Here is a 21,121-nt window from a genome sequence, read left to right on the forward strand (position 1 = left end):
GCTCCGCGGTCCTGTTCAGCACTCTCTCTCTCTACTCCGGGTGTGGGCGGAGGGCATTTCTCCTCTCCACCCCTTCCCTGGCTGGGTGCTGCTTCTGTTTGCTCAACATTCTCCTCACAGACTCGCTTCTAGGGTCAGAGCTGTGCTGGTCTGGGGCCAGTGGCCTCCATCAGAGATACACATGTGGCACTCCCATCACGTTGCCAGATTTTGGGGGGGGGGGGGGGAGGATTCCATTCCCCCACCCCGAGCCTGATGCACACCCCTTGAGAATGATCCATTTACACGAGCATTGCAAGAGGCAGGTGGGGAGGGGCACAGGCCCGTAGGAAAGACCTTACCAGACTCCATTTGGCGAGAGACTCAATAATCGTACCTCACAGGGACCTAGCCCCTTTTATCCACTGCTCTGGATACAGTCTCCCAGCACCCGAGGTAGGCAGGGATGTGCTCCTACCCTGTCGTACAGGGGAACAGACTGAGGGGCAGAGAGAATGGGGTGACCTCGCCCAGGGTGACACAGCAAGGTCCTATCACAAGAACAGGGGGATGTTCCGCCATATTAACAGGTGGCAAATTCAACACTGATAAAAAGCACTGTTTTTCCACACAATGCTTAGACGGTGGAACTCACCTCTAGGGGAACTGGCTGAAGCCAAGAACTTAGCATGGGGATTGGACTTTTGTGTGGATAACAAGAATATCCAGAGTTATAATTAATACTAAACATTTTGGAAAGGCTGTAAAACCTCCTTCTTCACTCTCACCAATCTCTAACTATTAGCACTCCGGCTGAGAGCTAATGTGGGGCAGATTATCTCACATCTGCTACTGTGGGGTTCTTACACCTTTGTCTGAAGCTTCTGGTACTGGCCGAGACGGATACTGAACCAGATGGACCTTGGCAATTCCTGTGTTCCTGTGCCTTGCCAAAGGCGGGAATAGCTTTCAGAGTTCCTGAATGAGCACTCTAACCACTAAACCACACGTCCTGCCTTTTAAAATAAAGGGAGATCATGGACAATGTAAAAAAAATCCCTCCAAATGAGATCTGACTTGACTGTTTTGCAAACAACCCAAAATCTAGTTCTGGGTTTCTGCATGTGGCAGAATTCTCTCGGCAATGTTTGTCATTCATGCCCATCATACTTTATTTTAAACACTGTTATTGTTCCTGTGATGACTGTTTTGTGGGTGTTCGTTTGTTAACTCGTCTCCAGAATTGTGCATTGCATCTTGAGTAGAGAGGACCAGGTTTGCTGCTAATTTGCTCTGATGGCATAAAAAGGCCTTAAAGTGTGTGGAAAAATTCCCCCATGGATGCAGCCTGTGCAGGGGTTTCCCTGCTTGGCGTAAGGGCTCTATCTCTGCCCCACCCCCAGGCCCTGGCATAGAGAAATGACCTGGGGCATGACCAGAGGGCTCTGCAGTATGGCTTTTCTGTGCCTCCTGGGTTGATAGAGAGCCTTGGGGAGCAGTGCACAAGTTAGAGCAGCCCTGAGGCTTTGTGTCCTGCATGGCCACAGAATGTGGGAAGCACCAAGGTGGCTTGAAGCCACCAGCCAAGTGCAGGAGTGGAATAACTGGGGATCAGGCCCAGGATTTTCCAAAAAGAGTCCATTAAAATATTATTAATGTGTGTGTGTGTGGATATTAATAACATCCAGCTCTTCTCACCAATACTTCTCAAAGCGCTTTGCAAAGGAGGTCAGTATCATCCCCACTTTATAGGTGGGGAAACAGGCAGAGGGCAGGAAAGTGACTTGCCCAAGGTCACCAGCAGAGCTGGGAATAGAACGCAGGTTTGCTGGGTCCCACACCAGTGCTCTACCCACTGGGCCGCATGGACTATCTGTAGCCATCATGGAGCGTCTCAGTCCTGCAGGAAACTGACTGGCAAGGACACTTAGTCAAACCCTAATCCTGCAGCTGTGGGATTTGTCTCAATGATATTGCGGTAGCTGCTGCAGTGAAGTAGGGAGCAGCTGACAGAAACAAGAGAGACAGAGATAGAGAGAAATTCACGGTAAGGATCTTAAAGTCCTGGGATGACAGGAAATGTTTAGCTCAGGAATGATAACCCATGGTAGTAAACTGGTCTCTCTGCCATCAGAGCAGATATTGAGAGCTGCCCAAAGGAATCAGGTGCCCAAAGCATAGTGAAAATGAAGGCAGTGTTGCTACCTCTTGTGATTTTATTGAGTCTCACACTTCGGTGTTTTTTCCCTTAAAGCCTCACCTCCTGGAGTCCCGTGATTATGTGAGACTTGCTTTCATTTTAAAAAATAAGTTGCTAATCCACGTAGTGATAGAGGGCTTGAAAATGTGACCTCCTAAAGGCTCTAAACAGAGCAGGAAAAGCAAAAGGATCCAAAACATCATTTTAAATAGCATATGATTTTTAAGTCAATCTCATGATTTCTGAGGACCTCATGCTTTTTGAACTCGGGGTCGGCAGTGCTCTTTGTGGGCAGGAGGCTCCCAGTCCCAGTAGTCCCCTGTGCAAATCCCAGCTCGCTTCTAGGCTAGGTGATTTCTTTCAAGGGACATCTTGCTTTGCTAATGTATTTAGATACTAAAGGGGAAGTCCTTTGTTCTCGGAAAGCAATTAATTTGAAGATGTTCTGTTGGGTCTTGAGTGTGCTTGGAAGAAAAATAACGATAAACAATGTCTTCCAAATTCCTTGATGTCGCAGCCTGTTCAGGGCAATGTTTTAAACCTTCCCCACTCTCTGAGTGGGGAATTGGCTCTGCTTTCACATAGTGAAACAGGGCCTGCTCCAAAGAGATTACAGATCTAGTGGCCCTCTTCTGCGTAGGCTGCCAAGCCACGTGCTATCTCTTGTGGCATTGGGCAGACGTCACTGGGGAAAGTGCTGCGACCCATACATTCAGTTTGCAGAAACCTGAGCCAGGGATCCAGCGGTGAAACTGGAAGGGATTCAAGACAAAACTCGCCCCATGCAGAAGCCAGCCCCAGCCCCATGTATCAGCTGATCCTACTTATCTCCTGTTGGAGGGAGTAAGTACCATTTAGCTTTGCATACAGCTTGCACTGGCCGTCTGCTGGGGGAATGTCCCCTGAATGAATGTGATACCTTCCTCCCCCCACACACAGCTGCACGTCTTGTATTGGAATGTAAAGCATCTGCAGCCAAGTGTATTTGTTCCTTCTAATATCAGGGCTTGTAAGTAAGGTATGGGAAAAGATGGCTGTGTTTTATCATACTGAATGGATGAAGACTGTAGGCCCGGTCCAGAAGCCTTCTCTGGATTTAGGCCCTGATCTTGCAAAGGGGTTCTTGCAGGTTCTGCCTCTTGCACCACAGAGGGGGTGTGTCACTTTGGGAACACTAACTGCCATTGGTGAGCAGTCTCTCACGAGAGTGTGCCCACTGATGTCAGTGGGGCTAGGGGTGCGATTTACTGCTTACCAGTGTGAACAAGGGGCTTGCAGTTGGCCCTGCCTCCTGTGAAGCATCAAGGAAAGAAGAAGTCGGACCACTAAACCCGGAGGATGGGGTGGAGATTAAAGATAATCCAGGCATGGCCCAACACCTAAACAAATGCTTTGCCTCAGTTTTTAATCAGGGTAATGAGGAGCTCAGGGGTAGTGGCAGGGCGGCTAATGGAAATGAGGATTTGGAAGTAGAACTTACCACATCCGAGGTGGAAGTCAAACTCAAGCAGCTTAGTGGGACCAAATCAGGGGGTCTGGATATCTCCATCCAAAAATATTAAAGGAACTGGCACGTGAAATGGCAAGCCCAATAGCAAGGATTTTTAATGAATCCATAAACACGGGGGTTGTACCCTATGACTGGAGAATTGCTAATATAGTTCCTATTTTTACGAAGGGGGGAAAAAAGTGCTTGAGGAAACTACAGGCCTGTTAGTTTGACCTCAGCTGTATGCAAGGTCTTGGAACAAATGTTGAAAGAGAGAGTAGTTAAGGACATAGAGGTAAACGGTAATTGGGATAAAATACAACATGATTTTACAAAAGGTAGATTGTGCCAGCTCAATCTGATCTCCTTCTTTGAAAAAATAACTTTTTAGACAAAGGAAATGCAGTGGATCTAATCTCCCTGGATTTCAGGAAGGCATTTGATACAGTTCCACATAGGAAATTATTAGTTACATTGGAGAAGATGGGGATGAATATGAGAATCAAAAGGTGGATAAGGAATTGATTAAAGAGGAGACTACGAGTCATCTTGAAAGGGAACTGCCTGGCTGGAGTGGGAGGTTACCAGTGGAGTTCCTATGGGGTTGGACTTGGGACCAGTCTTATTTAATGTTTTCATTCATGAACAAAAAGTGGGAATGTGCTAATGAAATTTGCAGATAGAATCAGAATATCAGGGTTGGAAGGGACCTCAGGAGATCATCTAGTCCAACCCCCTGCTCAAAGCAGGACCGATCCCCAATTTTTTTTGCCCCAGATCCCTAAATGGCTCCCTCAAGGATTGAACTCACAACCCTGGGTTTAGCAGGCCAGTGCTCAAACCACTGAGTTATCCCTCCCCCCAGTGACCATGAAAACTGGAGTAATGGAAATGGGATGAAATTTAGCAGTGCAAAGTGCAGGGTCATGCACTTAGGGGCTAACAAGAATTTTTGCTATAAGCTAGGGACATATCAGTTGGAAGCAACTGAGGAGGAGAAAGACCTGAGAATATTGGATGACGGTGAGCTGCCAATATGATGTGACTGTGAAAAAGGCTAATGCAATCCTAGGATGCCTCAGGCAAGGTATTTCCGTAGAGACAGGGAAGTGTTAGTACCATTGTACAAGGCCCTGGTGAGACTTCATCTGGAATAGTGTGTGCAGTTCTGGTCTCCCATGTTTAAGAAAGATGAATGCAATTGGAACAGATGCAGAGAAAGGCTACTTGGATGATCTGAGGAATGGAGAACCTACCTCATGAGAGGAGACTCAAAGAGCTTGGCTTGTTTAGCCTAACCAAAAGAAGGCTGAGGGGAGGTACGATTGTTCCCTATAAATACATCAGAGGGATAAACAACGATGGGTGGGGGGAGTTATTTAAGTTAAGTGCCTTGTTGACAAGAATTTATGGATATAAACTGGCCATCAACAAGTTTAGGCTTGAAATTAGATGAAGGTTTCTAACCATCAGAGGAGTGCAGTTCTGGAACAGCCTTCCAAGGGGAGCAAAGGGTGGGGGAGAACTGGCTTCAAGACTCAGCTTGAGAAGTTTCTGGAGGGGATGGGATGGTGAGTCTGCCCATGATGGCATGTGGCCCATTGGTGACTGCTAGCAGCAAATATCCCCAACAGCCAGTGATGGACACTAGGTGGGGAGGGCTCTGAATTACTACCGAGAATTCTTTCCCATGTGTCTGCCTGGTGGGTCTCACCAACACGTTCAGGGTTCAACTGATCACCACATTTGGGGTCAGGAAGGATTTTTCCCCCAGGTCAGACTGGCAGAGACCCTGGGGGGTTTTCACCTTCCTCTGCAGCATGGGGCAGGGGTCACTTGCAGGTTTGAACTAGAGTAAATGGTGGATTCTTTGTCACTTGAAGTCTTTTAAATGATGATTTGAGGAGTTCAATAACTCAGCCAGAGGTCAGGGGTCTGTTACAGGAGGGAGTGGGTGAGGTTCTGTGTCCTGCGATGGAGGTCAGACTAGATAATCACGATGGTCCCTTCTGGCCTTAAAGTCTGAATCTAATGAACTTTTTGGCATCATAACACAGCACATGATACTGCTAGTAGTTGAAGGCAATGGGAGTTTTCCATGCACCAGGGACTCCTGAGGTGGCAGAAGGTTAAACCTATGCTTTTCCTACGAGGTTCCTTCTTCAGACACACACTGACTAAAATGGCTTTTCCTCTGCCCTGTAGATAATCATGCTGAAGAATGACATTCACCACTGCAAAGCATCAGGGATATTTCTGCGCTTGGCAGCTGGAGGTCTGATTGCAGACAATAACATCCATTCAAACTGCGAGGCGGGGGTGGATATCCGGAAGGGAGCCAACCCTTTGATACTGGTAGGTACATTCTCTCAGCCTGGATCTGTCTGAAGCTCCTCCTTTTTGGGGGCCAGACAGGCACCAAACATTCCTGTCTGAACTGCCCTGGAGAGTCACCTTGGGCTTTAAGAACTAAAGGATTTTGGCTTCTTGCCCCAAGTCTAACCCTTTTCAGTTCTTCATTAGTGAATTCTGCCTCAAAATAATCTGCTTGATTCAGAGGGCCTCCTGTTGGACAAGTGTATTTCATTTGACATTGAAATGATGGCTCAAGGCAAACAGGCTATAGGGCTATTTAAATAACCCCCAAATGTCACCTACCTTGTAATTGCTCTGCTTAGGGAAAAAACAGTTACCTACAGGGCATCAGGGCATTCTCCTCATTCTAAATATCCTATCAAATGGACATTGAAATATAGCAATGAAGTCACCTGTGCAACCATGTGATAAATCATGCAGTCATGTGATAAATTGCACCTTGCACTTTGGATCAGCTCACCTGCCTTCTGCCCACTGTTCCATCTGCCCTGGGGTTTAATCTCAAACTTCAAATCTCTGAGCAGCAGCCACTAATGGGGGAAAAAACCCCAACCAGCCCCAGTAATGCGTCCTCTTGCCCTTCTGATGTGGAATTTCCTCCCTACGTTGCCGTGAGCCGACTTCCACAGTGTTGTTATTTATTAAACATTGTTATTACAGTCGCACCCAAAGGTCTAAATCATGACTGGGACCCCAGTGTGCTGGGTGCTGTACAAACACTGCTTCCAATCTGAATTACCTCCCCAAGGCTGCGCTGGCCCAAGCCCTAGGATGGGTAATATTCAGCCCTGCACCAGGGTCAGGTTTAAAGTCCAATATTTTGCAACTCGGCAGCACTTGAAACAGGAGCTTCCATTGGGAAGAGCTGAGCAGCCAACAGCTCCCATTGCTCTCAGCTGGGGAGAGGGGAATCCCCATTGTTCTCAGCTGGGGAGAGGGGAATCCCCATTGTTCTCAGCGGGAGCTGTGGGGCACAGAGCATTTTTGAAAATCTGTCCCATAGCTCTTCTGTCCTTCCTTCCCTCACCCCGTCTGCCCCGGGATCAGCTTAGATTGGGCCCTTATCCTGTCTGTCAGCACGCTGTAACTACTCCCTTGGTTACAGGGAGCACTCAAATGACGTAATGAGCTGAGTTGATGCAGGACCAAAGCAGGCTGACCTGGGCTGTGTTCCAGGGCTGCCAAGAAGTATAACATTCTTGCGTAGAGCCCAGAGAGATCTTTATATGGAGGAAACGGGAAGACTGAGCCTGACACACTCGCCGTCCTTGCTCTAAGCTTGCTCATCAAGCTCTGTTTACCCCTCTGTTTTTGTCCCCTGAAAGAGCTGGTTGTGGTAAAGACAGCGTGTTGCCATTTGAGTGCACCTAGCAGGACATCTGCCTGTGTCGGGATTAGGTGGTGGCCCCATGTATGTGCGTGAGAAGCATGCAGGTGTATTGCTCCACTCAAAGATCGTGCCCTCCATGGACCAAACAAAATCCTTTGCATTTCAACAGTACAGGACTGCTCTCTCCAGCAGCGGGGAGGGCTCCTGATTGGTTCAGGAGATGTAGAGCTTTCACTTCCATGGTGCTGCCAACAATTCATATTAGGGCTGACCAATGTTTTTTCCCCTCCTCCGCTGGCTGTTTGGTGATGATCGACCTCGACCTGGTAGGCACATCACAGAGAGGCACTGCCCAGCATGGCACCCTAGTTGGGTGTCCGCAGGCCTGCTGGGGATAGAATGGGCATGAAGACCCTCCGGCCCCAGGCCTATCCAGGGTCAGGACCCATTGGCAGGGCAGGGTGGAGGTGGCTGCAGTGCTGCTGTAGCAGCTGGGTAGACTCCAGCTGGGTAGAGGGGGGATCCAGTCGTGCCAGAGTTATAGATCCAGCATCTGTTTAATAGGCAACAGGCTTAATACAAACAAGAGGAAGTGCTTTTTCACAAAATGCACAATTAACCTGTGGAACTCATTGCCAGGGGAAGTTATGAAGGCCAAAAGTATAACTGGGCTCAAAAAGAATTAGATACGTTCCTGGAGGATAGGTCCATCGAGGGGTATTAGCCAAGATGGTCAGGGATGTAACCCCATGTTCTGGATGTCTGTAGCCTCTGATTGCCAGAAGCAGGGAGTGGGGGATGGGGTGCATCACTCAATGATTGCCTGTTCATTCACTCTGGGGCACCTGGCATTGGCCACTGTGAGAGGCAGGATGCTGGGCTAGATGGACCATTGGTCTGACCCAGTGTGGCAGCTTTAAAGTTATTTCAGTGAGCACTAAAGTCATGCAGGAAAATTAAAAGTGGAACAGGACTTTGGTCTACTAAAGGGGTTTCTGTTTTTCTGACCGCTCCTGGCAACTGGGTCCATTGTCCACATCCCTCTCCATACAAGCTGCCCATCTCTCTCATGCAAGCTCCTGTCGTGTACTTGTCTGAGTAATCTCTTCCTGTTTTGCCTTTATTCTCTCCGCATGTGCATAAATGAAACCGCAGTGTAATAAGATACACAGTGGCCTTCGCTCAGGCATCGTTGTCCTTGGCAACGGAAAAGGCATCATCCGTAGCAATCAGATCTATGGGAATAAAGAAGCCGGCATTTATATTCTGTATAATGGGAACCCCATTGTGAGGTATGTTATTAAGCAATGACCTCTCTTGCGCCCTCCTTTCATGTTTGTCTCCCTCACTGTATGTTTTTCATGTATTACCTCCTTCCTCAGGTAAGGAGCAGAAATAACACTGTCATGGGGCTTTTCTGTGGCTGCCTCTGTCCCCCAGCAGCTCCCATGTGCAGTTCTCTAATGCTGACCTTTGATTTCAAAGGGAACCGGGATTTGCCGGTGCTGCATTGTTCAGAGAAGGTGGCCGCTGGACTCAGAGTCGGGGGGAGTGAAGCAATCGATCTTCAGACAAGTAATTGCCATTCTGGTTTGTCTTCCTGATGAAAATCCTCCTAGCACCTTATTTCTTTTGGAGTTTGCTGATTACATCCGATCCGTTTGAACAGGAGTGTCAGAGCCTGGCAGGTTTCCTTCAGACTAGCAGAATTCAGCTGACTTCATTCTTTGGCTGTGGTTCTTCATGAACTCTTCCTACATGCAGTACATAGCTCCTGGTGAGGAGGGGGACAGCATGTGCTGTTTTCCAGGGTGTCTCCTGGCTCCATAGAGCAGAGATTGGATCATGTGCTAATCTGTGCTGGGACTGATCCAGACTCAGTGCAAAATCCCCCCAAACATGTCATAGACTCCCCAAGGCCAGAAGGTACTGCTGTGATCATCTTGTCTGACACGGATCATGTTCTAAAGCCTCTATGTGTCCATCCCCCTCTGCCCCCTCATGCACACCCACCGGGCAACCCTGCTGTCAAAGCACAGCAGATGGGTAGTTTGATTAGTCATTGATGCTGGAATTGAAAAGTGAGCTCTGGCCTCCTCCCCCCAGGAGAGTAATCTTTTTAGCCTTGATCAAATGAATGGGCCGTCTCCTTTGGGTCATATCCTGCCTTCGAATTGTGCATGCAACTCTGCTAGCATGGGAAGCAGAATGTTCCCCCTGAGGGCAGGGCATGGAGCCTGCAGGGCATTGCCGCCTGGACAGGTGGTTTCCTGGCATGGGAGTGAGAGGGTGCACTCCCCTGGTGCACAGCTCCTGGTGAAGGTGACACACATTAACCAGAGCGGCCTCCCCCTTAAATTTGACCTTGCTGCTCTCCCTGGTAAGAAGCATTTCAATGTCTGGTGCATTCCAAGGTGGGGCAGGGGATGGATCTATACTCTGCGCCTGCCAGAGTCAGTGGGCACCAGGCAGAAAAAGGGCACGGCCTAATGGTACGTCTCTCCTGAGGGGAAACAGAAAGCCATGCAGCTCGCCAAGTCCTCTTCTCTTCAGAGGGTTGCCCTGGTCGTTTTGGTCAGAAATGACCCTGTCCCTTGCTGTTGGGATGGTTGGTTGCTGCCCTCCCACCCCAGACATGGCTGCATTTAGTATTATTATTTATATTGCAGTAGAGCCTAGAGATCATAGAATCATAGAATATCAGGGTTGGAAGGGACCTCAGGAGGTCATCAAGTCCAACCCCCTGCTCAAATCAGGACCAGTCTCCAACTAAATCATCCCAGCCAGGGCTTTGTCAAGCCTGACCTTAAAAACCTCAAAGGAAGGCGATTCCACCACCTCCCTAGGTAATGCATTCCAGTGCTTCGCTACTCTCCTAGTGAAACAGTTTTTCCTAATATCCAACCTAAACCTCCCACACTGCAACTTGAGACCATTACTCCTTGTTCTGTCATTTGCTACCACTGAGAACAGCCTAGATCCATCCTCTTTGGAACCCCCTTTCAGGTAGTTGAAAGCAGCTATCAAATCCCCCCTCACTCTTCTCTTCTGCAGACTAAACAATCCCAGTTCCCTCAGCATCTCCTCATAAGTCATGTGTTCCAGTCCCCTAATCATTTTTGTTGCCCTCTGCTGGACGCTTTCCAATTTTTCCACATCCTTGGAGTGTGGGGCCCAAAACTGGACACAGTACTCCAGATGAGGCCTCACCAATGTCGAATAGAGGGGAATGATCACGTCCCTTGATCTGCTGGCAATACCCCTACTTTTACAGCCCCAAATGCTGTTAGCCTTCCGGGCAACAAGGGCACACTGTTGACTCATATCCAGCTTCTCGTCCATTGTAACTGCTAGGTCCTTTTCTGCAGAACTGCTGCCTAGACATTTGGTCCCTAGTCTGTAGCAGTGCATGAGATTCTTCCATCCTAAGTGTCTTTGTTGAACCTCATCAGATTTCTTTTGGCCCACTCCTCTAATTTGTCTAGGTCCCTCTGTATCCTATCCCTACCCTCCAGCATATGTACCACTCCTCCCAGTTTAGTGTCATCTGCAAACTTGCTGAGGGTGCAATCCACACCATCCTCCAGATCATTTATGAAGATATTGAACAAAACCAGCCTGAGGACCGACCCTTGGGGCACTCCACTTGATACCGGCTGCCAACTAGACATGGAGCCATTGATCACTACCCGTTGAGCCCGACAATCTAGCCAGCTTTCTATCCACCTTATAGTCCATTCATCTAGCCCATACTTCTTTAACTTGCTGGCAAGAATACTGTGGGAGACCGTGTCAAAAGCTTTGCTAAAGTCAAGGAACACCACGTCCACTGCTTTCCCTTCATCCACAGAGCCAGTTATCTCGTCATAGAAGGCAATTAGATTAGTCAAGCATGACTTGCCCTTGGTGAATCCATGCTGACTGTTCCTGATCACTTTCCTCTCCTCTAAGTGCTTCAGAATTGATTCCTTGAGGACCTGCTTCATGATTTTTCCAGGGACTGAGGTGAGGCTGACTGGCCTGTAGTTCCCAGGATCCTCCTCCTTCCCTTTTTTAAAGATGGGCACTTCATTAGCCTTTTTCCAGTTGTCCGGGACCTCCCCCGATCGCCATGAGTTTTCAAAGATAATGGCCAATGGCTCTGCAGCCACATCCGCCAACTCCTTTAGCACTCTCAGATGCAACGCATCCGGCCCCTTGGACTTGTGCTTGTCCAGCTTTTCTTAATAATCCCTAACCACTTCTTTCTCCACAGAGGGCTGGTCACCTCCTCCCCATGCTGTGCTGCCCATTGCAGCAGTCTGGGAGCTGACTTTGTTTGTGAAGACAGAGGCAAAAAAAGCATTGAGTACATTAGTTTTTTCCACATCCTCTGTCACACAAAAGCTGTAGCTCACGAAAGCTAATGCTCAAATAAATTTGTTAGTCTCTAAGGTGCCACAAGTACTCCTTGTGGCACCAACACGGCTACTACTCTGAAACCTGTCACTAGGTTGCCTCCCTCATCCTAACTGAGATCAGGGCCCCATTGTGTTAGACACCACGCACACCGAATGGGAGACAGTCTCTGCCCTGCGGCGCTTAGTCCACATAAATGAAGGAAGAATGATCTTCCCAGGTGTAGAGGTCAGGAACGGAGGCACAGAGAAACAAGTAACTTGTCCAGCCTCTCACACACACACACGCACACAGTCTGTAGCAGGATCAGGAAGTGAATGCAGCTCACTTGCGTCTGAATCTATTGCCCTAATCTTCGGGAGCCCTTCCTCTTATTCGGTTCATACATAGGGACCAGAGCTTGTAAAGCATGTTGGGGTGAAAATTGCTGTCTCAATATACAATATTAGAACACTTAACATTGTGAAATAAGCTGCCATATTTCCTTCATTTGCCTTCTCTCCCCCCCACCCCTTAATGATGCTCCTTTGTTCGACGTTTAAGTAATTTGGTTTTTGTATTTTAAATTGTAATAGCCATACTGTGCACTTAGATAAAGTGACTTTCTCCTGAAGGAGCCCAAATTGAATTACAAAGTCTATTTAAATCACTTCAGCCACTGTTGAAATGCAGCCCCCTCTGGGGTGGAATCTAGGATGGAATCAGCCAACATAGTAACAGCTCACAGCAACACTACACAACAGTATAGGCAAGGAGGGAAGAAAAATATTATATGGAATTGTAACTGCAAGGGATTTGTAATAGGCAAAATGTGATTATTCATGCTAATAATATGTATAATTAAGCCCAAATCTTGCAGTCCTTATTTAAGTAAAACTCCCACTAACTTCTCATTAGTCCACATTCTGTGCTGAGTGCAGAGCTGAAAGTATTATTTTGAGCTACTTGTAAAAATGCTTAAGTCTCGATTGCAGAACCACTTGTTCTAGGATGGGAGCTAGGGTTGGCAAGTGCAAGACAGATTTACTGTGCTGTAAAACACCAGGGTCAAGAGGGGGTCTCTTTTATAAAGGATTATGGAAGTGCTCCATCAGACAAGTAGCAATTTATAAAATGGACCGGTCTTTGTGATGATGTGGCTAATAAGTCTGGAGAAAGACAGGCTGGAGAGCAAGTGATTCATTTTCTCCCTAGTCACAGTGTCACTGGCAGGTTGCCAAAGCAGGTTATAATCAAGAGCAATCAAGATCAGTTGTTGACGCAAGAGAGGAGGACAGGGAACGAAGAGGCAGGGATAATTTACTCTCGGGTTCCAGTAGGGGAAGAAATTTTATTCTGCACAAGACAGTATTGCTAGCCCAATCGTTGCTGAGCAGGCCGTGGGAATTTAAAAGAACCCTTGCCTTCGCTCCCCTACGAGTCACCATGCTTGATTCCCCCTGCATTTGGAAGCACTCTTGTTCCTACCAACCACGTCATTCTGTGCTGCTCGCACAACGCTGTGGGACAATGAGCCTTCCTTGGCTACCGCTGAAACCGAACCTGCTGCCCTGGCTCTACCCCTGCTGTAACTCTAAATATGCAGAGAATAGGGATTGCCATGCCAATAATTGACTGAGTTAGCCTGTCTTCCAAACCCTTTAGCTGTCCTATCCGGCTGCCTGTAATTCAGACAGATGACTTCCAGACGTTAGGGTTGTAGCCAAAGCTCCTAGGCACTGAACTGCCATTGATTTTGATGCCCTTAGGCCCCTTAGCACTTTTTAAAGTCCCACTAGGTACCTGTGTGCATCTTTGGTGCCTAAATACCTTTAAAAATCTGGCCCTTAGTGACTTCGGAGCCTATGTTCCATTTTCCAAAGCACTTAAGTCAGGACTTAGGCTCCAAAAGGCCCAATGCTCAAAGGTATCTAGGTGCTGGCCCGTTGATTTCAGTGGGAGTTAGGCACCGAAATGCCTCTGAGGATTAGGGTCTGAAATAATCAAGGGGCTTTTGAAAATAGGGCTGATGCTCCTAAATCACATAGGTGATTTTGAAGTTCTTACCGCAGTGGAATAGCTCCGTTTCCCTTCTCAGGCAGTGAATCGCATGTGGGCAATAGGACATGAATGTCGCGGTCCCAGACTGCACCTTTAAAAATACCCTTGTGTATGAGCTTTGGATTTCGGCATAGCAGGGAAATGTGACTGTTAGACAGCCAGAGGGTTACCCTTTGGACATCTGAACGTCATTTGGATGCATCTCCTGGGCAAGATTTTGAAAATTCTTCTCAACAGTAACAGTGACTCCCATGAAACGTCAAATGCACAGCAAATGCGGGTACCATATCTTCAGCTTTTCAGTTCTTGCGTTGCTCACTGTGTTTCTGTTGTAGTCATGGAACAAGGTTGGCTTCCTCCGGCTGTCAAAACTGAGCTGTGCTGACTAGGCATTAAGTGTAATTGAGCCTGGAGCGACTGCTTTGAATTCAAGCTGTGCAGTCGTGAGCACAGGAACTTCCCTGTGCACATGCAGAAAACGGGAGGGCAGTGCCCCAGGCAATGCTGCTGTCAGGTGCCCAAGGGCAGGGAAAGCCCTTTGTTTCCAGTTGTCCTCGGTGCTTTGTCTGCACTTGGAGAAATACTGTTCTGTGAGTGCAATCTGATGCCCACTTTTAGAGAAAATAGCCCTGGCCCCCTTGAGCCCCTGCATTCTGCCTCTAGGCAGGGATTCCAGTCGCTAGCCTGCTCAGTGATGCAGCCCAGATGGAACAAAGCACGTTAAACATCTCCCTAGAGCCCCCAGTGGGTCATTCTCTGTTGAGTTTGTGTTTGTGGCTTGGATTTCTGTACCTGGGTCCAGTGCTGATTCTCATCACTCTCTTGCTGGGTGGGCACTGAGGCAGGTCCCGGGTGAGGTTCTCTAGTCGGTAGATAGATTTTCCTTTTTGTAAACTCTAGGCTAAATTGTACGGGTTGAGCACAGCCCCTTGTAAGGGCTGCTGCACCAGCATAGTGCCCCTGAGAGTAACAGAGGGCTCTGTGCTTCCCAAAGTATCCCTTCTCTGCTAAGGAGGGGAACAGGTTTACTACAGCCCCTTCAATGGTGCAACCTACTCCTCACAGACCCGCTCTGCTGGACATGGGGGTATGCAGAGTCCTGGCTATGCCTGCCCACTCTGACCTTCCGCTCTCCCTTCCCCATGAGCTCCCACCAAGGGAAGGCCCCACTGACTGCAGAAACCATGATTCTGGGCAGCCCTTGCTCATACTGCCCAAAGGAGGGAGTGGGGGTTTAAAAGAGTTCTAAAAGAACTGGCTGAAGAGCTCACTGACCATGAGGTCCCAGTGCAACACTGTGGCCAAAGAAGCTAATGCATACCAGGATTGCATTAGCTGGGGAATCTCGAGCAGGAGCAGAGAGATTTTTACCTCTGTTTTTGGCACTGGTGCAACCACTGCTGGAATGTTGTGTCCAGTTCTGGTGCCCACAATTTAAGAAGGCTGTTGCTAAAGTGGAGAGAAGAGCCATGAAAATGATTAAAAGATTAGAAAACCTGCCTTGTAGTGATAGACATAAGGAACTCAGTCTATTTAGTTTAACAGAAATAACGCTAAAGGGTGACTTGATGTAAGTACCTACATGGGAAACAAATATTTAATAATGGGATCTCCAGTCTAGCAGAGAAAGGTGTAACGTGATCCAGTGGCTGGAAGTTGAAACTAGACAAATTCAGGTTGGAAATTGGGCATAATTTTTTTTTTAGCAATGAGAGCGATTAACCATTGGAACAACTTACCAAGGGCCATGGTGGATTCTCCATCCCTGACCATTTTTAACTTCGGTTTGGGTGTTTTTCTAGGATTCCTGCTCTAGGAATTATTGTGGGGCAGTTCTCTGGCCTGTGCTATGATGAGCATGATGGTCCCTTTTGGCCTCTGAATCTATGAGGTGCTCTCTGCTGCCTCCCGGGTGGCTGCAGAGGGGCTAGCTACAATCTCAGGGCTTGTCTTCCCTGCACAGTTAACCTGAGTTATAACTCAAGTGTTGCCCCTAACCTGAGTCCCATCCACCCCCACCCCCCCGCCCCACTTCACTCGAGTGCGGTGGTGCTTTTCCCTTGAGTTGGCTGGTCCATCGGCTACAGCTCGAGTTAGCACAACTCATCAGCTGCTAACACGGCCACCCTGCAGCGTGGATGCAGGCTAGCTCCACTTGAGAGTTGCAAGTCCTCCAGTGCCTTCCCATAATTCCTCTGGTATGCCCAGACACGACAGACAAATTCTCCCACAGTTCACTGGGAAAGAGTGCCTAGAGTGGCTCAGCAGAGTGCAGCACAAAAAACCATGGGGTGGGCTCCCAGAAATCTCAGCAGCACCCCCGAGGGAGGAGCCAGCAGCCCCAGTATTCTCTCGCGGCCAGGCCTTTCTCAGGCAAGCGAGGCTGACCGGAGAGGAGTCACTCAAGTGAGTCTAACTTGCGCTAACTGCGGTGAAGACAGACCCTAAGGCGCTGGAGGGGTGACTATTAATACATGACTGTAAAGCTTGTAGTTTCTCACAGTAGATCATGTCATGCTGGAGATGAAGTAACCCTTTCCCATTCCACAGCATTGCCAAAGGCCTCACGTATCTTCTCTGCCTGCAGGCGGAGGCTCTTTTCATCCTGGATGATGACCCATCACTGCTAGGAGGCTATGGAATTTTGGCCCTGGTGGGGGACCCTTAATCACACTGATGTGCAGGTGCTCCAGGATGTCATGCCGCTGACATCAATGAAACTGCTCCTTTGAGAATGCGGGTTCTCTATGTCACAGGGCAGGGTTCCCTCCCCCAGGACGCCTCGCGGCAAACAGGCCTCACGCACTCCTGCGTAGGTCCAACGCCGTGTGCGTCATTCCCAATGTGCTACACAAGTGCTTGTTCTCCGGAGCATAAGGCTTTTACCTTCTCCCTCAGCGCAGGAGGAAGAGATCTCATCGCTTGGCGATCCGGGGCATCTCTGGCGCTTCCTCCCAGCCTCCCTTGCTCCCCTGTCTTGCGTTTAACAAGCTGAACCTCATGGGCAGCTGTTTAATCATCCGGTCCGTAACTGATCGTCTCCTCAGTTTGGCCCATGTGGGGGTGCTTGGGAAGTGCAATGACAAGTCAGCCTTAGGTGACTCACAACCTACCTGCCCCTTGTTGGGACTTACTGGTGCAGCACCCAGGGGCCTTGGGTTTCCCAGAACGTTTCCCCTGGCTAGAGTGAAATGATCCCCAGGGGAACAATTCTTTTTGCGTCTCCTGCATTCAGTCTCCCTTCCTGAGCTGAGTTTGCTCTGTGGACTCGGAGGAGAAGGGGATATTGTATGCACACTCTCAGTGTGGTATCAAAGCAGCGGTGGCGCACGCTGATGTGTTTGCTGATCAACGATGCGATACGGCACCGGTATATTTCAAAGCATGATCCAGTAAGTTCATAACAACCCGGCGAGGGCAGCCCAGGTGCATGAAAGCAGCTTTTTGGCGGTGCAGTGCAGTTTGACAGGTACTGAGTTCTTGGCAAATGCTGCATGCACATCACAAGCTCCAATTGCTGCTAATGATGTTCTACCTCCAGCTGTCCCACCATGAAGCCCACGTGCTGATCCTGTGTGCAAACGAGAATGGAAGGGCTCTGCTTTTGTCTCTGCTTCCCGGCTCCACTCACCATCCCCTCTCCAACAGGGCTGAACCACCATCCCTGCAAACAGCCAGCCAGAAGCTCTTGCCTCCCCCTGGATGGGGAACCTTATGCTCAGTTTAAACCCTGTGGCCATTGAATAACCCCAATCATTAGTACCTCCTTGCAGCCGAGAGTTCTGTAGATGTCCTCTCCCTCCCCTTCTCCTTGCTTGCCTATCCGTGTGCTCTCCCTACCAGAGAGGGCGTTGTCTTGAGCTTTCTGGCAAGACGCAGAGATTTCCAGCCAATGACCACGCTGTGCCTCAGTTTCCCCATCTGTAAAATAGGAGTAATAGTCACCTCTGAAAATTTCATTGCCATCCTCTCAGAGTAGGCCCTGTCAGTGCAAAAGGTAAGTAGTCACACATGAACCACCCATCTGTTTTTATACAAATTCCCATTAACCCCTATGACTGTTGTTGTTTTTTATATCTGTATTGTGGTAGCAGCTAGAGGATTGCCCCCGCCCCGTGCTAGACACTGTACAGACATTTACCAAAGAGACAACCTTTGCCCGACAGAGTTTGTAATCTAAGTGTAAGGCCAGAGACAACAGACAGCTGTGTACATGGAACAATGGCAGGCCATGGCCCGTTAGTATAAAGACACGAGGTGGCACTGACGAGAGATTCCGCTGCCTGATCTTTGTCCATGGAGCCTGCACAGAGGGCTCGTCAATGAGCAGCAGCAATGGTTTTAAACGATACTATCACGCTGCAGAACAAAACATTCGGGCGGCGTTCGTTTTCCCCAGTGCATTTTGAAGTGAGTTATACCCACGAATGAGCTGCTATCATTCTAAATGTTTGCATCGCCTCACAGAAGATGCATTTTTGGAAAGACAACCGAATTAAATCATTGGGTGGATGTGTGTGTGCGTATTTGTTTGTGGGCGGAGGTGTGGTACTTTCTCCTTTTGTTGTGTGGCAGCAGCTCTCTATATAAATAGCTCTCTAAATATTGCGTCTTTTGTGAGCACTGCATTGTATTTCAGGGACAGAGAGATCCTAACGCATAATGCTGTAATGTTATTACTGCAGTTTTCTCAACACACGCTAGTGATAGAGAAAATGTGGATGCTTCTCTGTATAGTACAAATACAATTGCAAATAGGAGTAAATGAACGCATGCTCTGAGCGTACTGAGCAAACTGAGACATTCAATATATAATGGCCAGATGCCCATATGATCATTCAGCACCTCCTGTGGTCTTAGACTGTCCGTTATAAAACACTGCCCATTTAGGGTGTAGAGCAGTGGTGGGCAAACTACGGCCCGGGGGCCACAACTGGCCCTCCAGTCGTTTTAATCTGGTCCTCGAGCTCCCGCCAGGGAGCGGGGTCGGGGTCTTGCTGCACTCTGCACAGCTCCCGGAAGGAGGGGCATGTCCCCACTCCAGCTCCTATGCGTAGGGGCAGCCAGGGGGCTCTGCACACTGCCCCTGCCCCAAGCGCTGCCCCGCAGCTCCCATTGGCTGAAAACTACAGCCAGTGGGAGCTGCAGGGGCGGCACCTGCGGACAGGGCAGCGTGCAGAGCTGCCTGGCTGCGTGTCCGCATAGGAACTGGAGGGGGGCATGCTGCTGTTTCTGGGAGCTGCTTGAGGTAAGCGCCACCTGGAGCCTGCCCCCCTGATCCCCCTTCCGCCTTCCGAACCCCTTGGTCCCAGCCCGGAGCACCTTCTTGCACCCTGAACCCCTCATCCCCAGCTCCACTCCAGAGCCCGCACCCCTAGCCTGAGCCCTCCCGCCCTCCAACTCCCAATTTCATGAGCATTCATGGCCCGCCATACATTTCCATAACCAGATGTGGCCCTGCAAACCTCTGAGGATCTGGGCACTTCCCATGTTACCTGTTGCTGGAGCACAGTACACGAACGGAGATGGTGCAATGCACAGAGACGTATCCCAAACGTCGACAACTCATTTATTTACAGTGAGAATAGGGGGCCTAAAACTTCAGCACATTGCCTTTTATGCCCAACGTTGCTAAGATGTGAGACGTAGGGCCCTTTATTCTCGTGAGTAATCCTCGCTCGTGCAAGGGGTCCTGTTGAAATTATTGGGACAGCGTGGGTAAGTGTCTGCGGGATCAGATTGTAATTGCCTTTCCAACAAACAGCTCCGTGGTTTTTACCCTTTTGCTTGCCTCACTCCTCTTTATGACACAGCAAACTGAAAACAATTAAAGTGCAACTCACTGAGCCAAAATCCACCCTTACTTACACTCACGCAACACCACGGGAGTGTAAATGACAATAAGATTTGTCCCATGGTGCTTCTGAGCCAAAATATCTGACTTTTATTTTTGCTTTGAAATAAAATGTGCACGTTATGCTTTGATAGATCAGGCCAGCTTCTTTGCCAGCTGGGACTAACCCATGTGGCTTCACTTGAATTGTGGATTTGCATTGGAAAGCAGAATCTGGCCTATTTTTTTCCAGTTTACTTTGCCTTCCATTGACGCGTTGATGTGCGTTATGGGGGTTCTCTCTGTATTCCGCTAATGGAGGATCATCCCATTTGATGCCCTTTACTGCAGTTTGCGGGGTTACATTTATGAAGATCTGTGAGTTGAGAGCATTTTCAAACCTGCTGTTTCCTAATTTTGTGGCTTCTTTATGTTTTATAACAAGTATATTAGCGGGTCTTGCAATATGATGTACACTTCCAACAATAGCTGTCTCTAATGATAGGGTTGCTTCTGTTGCTTTGTATTTCAGTGTGTTTTCCCCCATTTGATTGGCATTACAATTCATATTTTGAACCACATGAAAGTTATCCAAACACCTGCAGCTCGGTTGTCTTATAAGTTCTGTATGTATCTTCTCCTCTGTCTATTTTTCCCTCGTTACACATGACCATTTTATTGTCACAACACAGCTTGATGCAGTCTCATTAAAGAAGAAAAGGAAATGAACTACAGCCTAGAGCCAGTCAACCAGGTAGCACTTTGAACAGAAGCGCTCTCTGCTGGGTAATGTGTAAAGGATATAAGGGCTACTGCATCAGTTCCTTTAACCCAGAAAGTCTAGTTAGGGCAAATCTGTGTGTGATTAACATATAATACAAAGAGCAACAACGTTGGCAGCTAACTTTGTTTTCCTTTCTTTCTACTCTAGTGGGAACCATATATTCCAGGGGCTTGCAGCTGGTATAGCAGTGAATGAGAATGGAAGAGGCCAAATAATAGGTATATAATTTAAAACCAGCTTTGTTATGCATGATGGACAGTTTTTCCTAATGGGCGTCAGGCTTCTAAGTCATACTTAGATGCATCTTTCTTGCAAAGTTATTTTTGTTTTAGACTCAGTGGCTAAGTGCAAACTCTATTGGAATCAGCCTTAGACTTAGATCATCAGTCCATACGCCAATAAGGGAGGGTGTAGGCGTGTCTTTTCTGTATTGTTTCACTGGAATCATTGGTCTCTCCTTGGCACTGTTTGTTCGTAGAGCTGTGCTATGGAAGCATCATTCCAGATTAACTGTATTTTTACTTGTCCAGTATCTGGTTTTCACGGCGACCTTGAGTCGTCAACGTTATTCTACTTCAGCGGCATCTTGGAGTTGTTTCCCCTAGCAATTGTTCTGCTTAACATATACGTGTGAAGGAGGGAGGCTAATTATGTAGAACTGGTGATACTCCTAAGATGCTGAATACACTGCT

The 21,121-nt window shown here is 48.3% G+C and overlaps 1 protein-coding gene across 2 annotated transcripts in view; it reads left to right on the plus strand.

Moving 5' to 3' along the window:
- Positions 1-21,121, plus strand: part of FBXO10 (F-box protein 10) — a 73,956-nt gene that overhangs the window by 32,534 nt on the left and 20,301 nt on the right. For both annotated transcript variants that reach the window (XM_074953559.1, XM_074953560.1), the window contains 3 exons: positions 5,874-6,023; positions 8,530-8,666; positions 20,577-20,647. In XM_074953559.1, the coding sequence (XP_074809660.1) occupies positions 5,874-6,023; positions 8,530-8,666; positions 20,577-20,647 (358 nt within the window). The remainder of the gene's footprint in view (positions 1-5,873; positions 6,024-8,529; positions 8,667-20,576; positions 20,648-21,121) is intronic.

Source organism: Natator depressus, chromosome 5 (assembly GCF_965152275.1).
Source record: "Natator depressus isolate rNatDep1 chromosome 5, rNatDep2.hap1, whole genome shotgun sequence".
Taxonomy (NCBI): Eukaryota; Metazoa; Chordata; order Testudines; family Cheloniidae; genus Natator; species Natator depressus.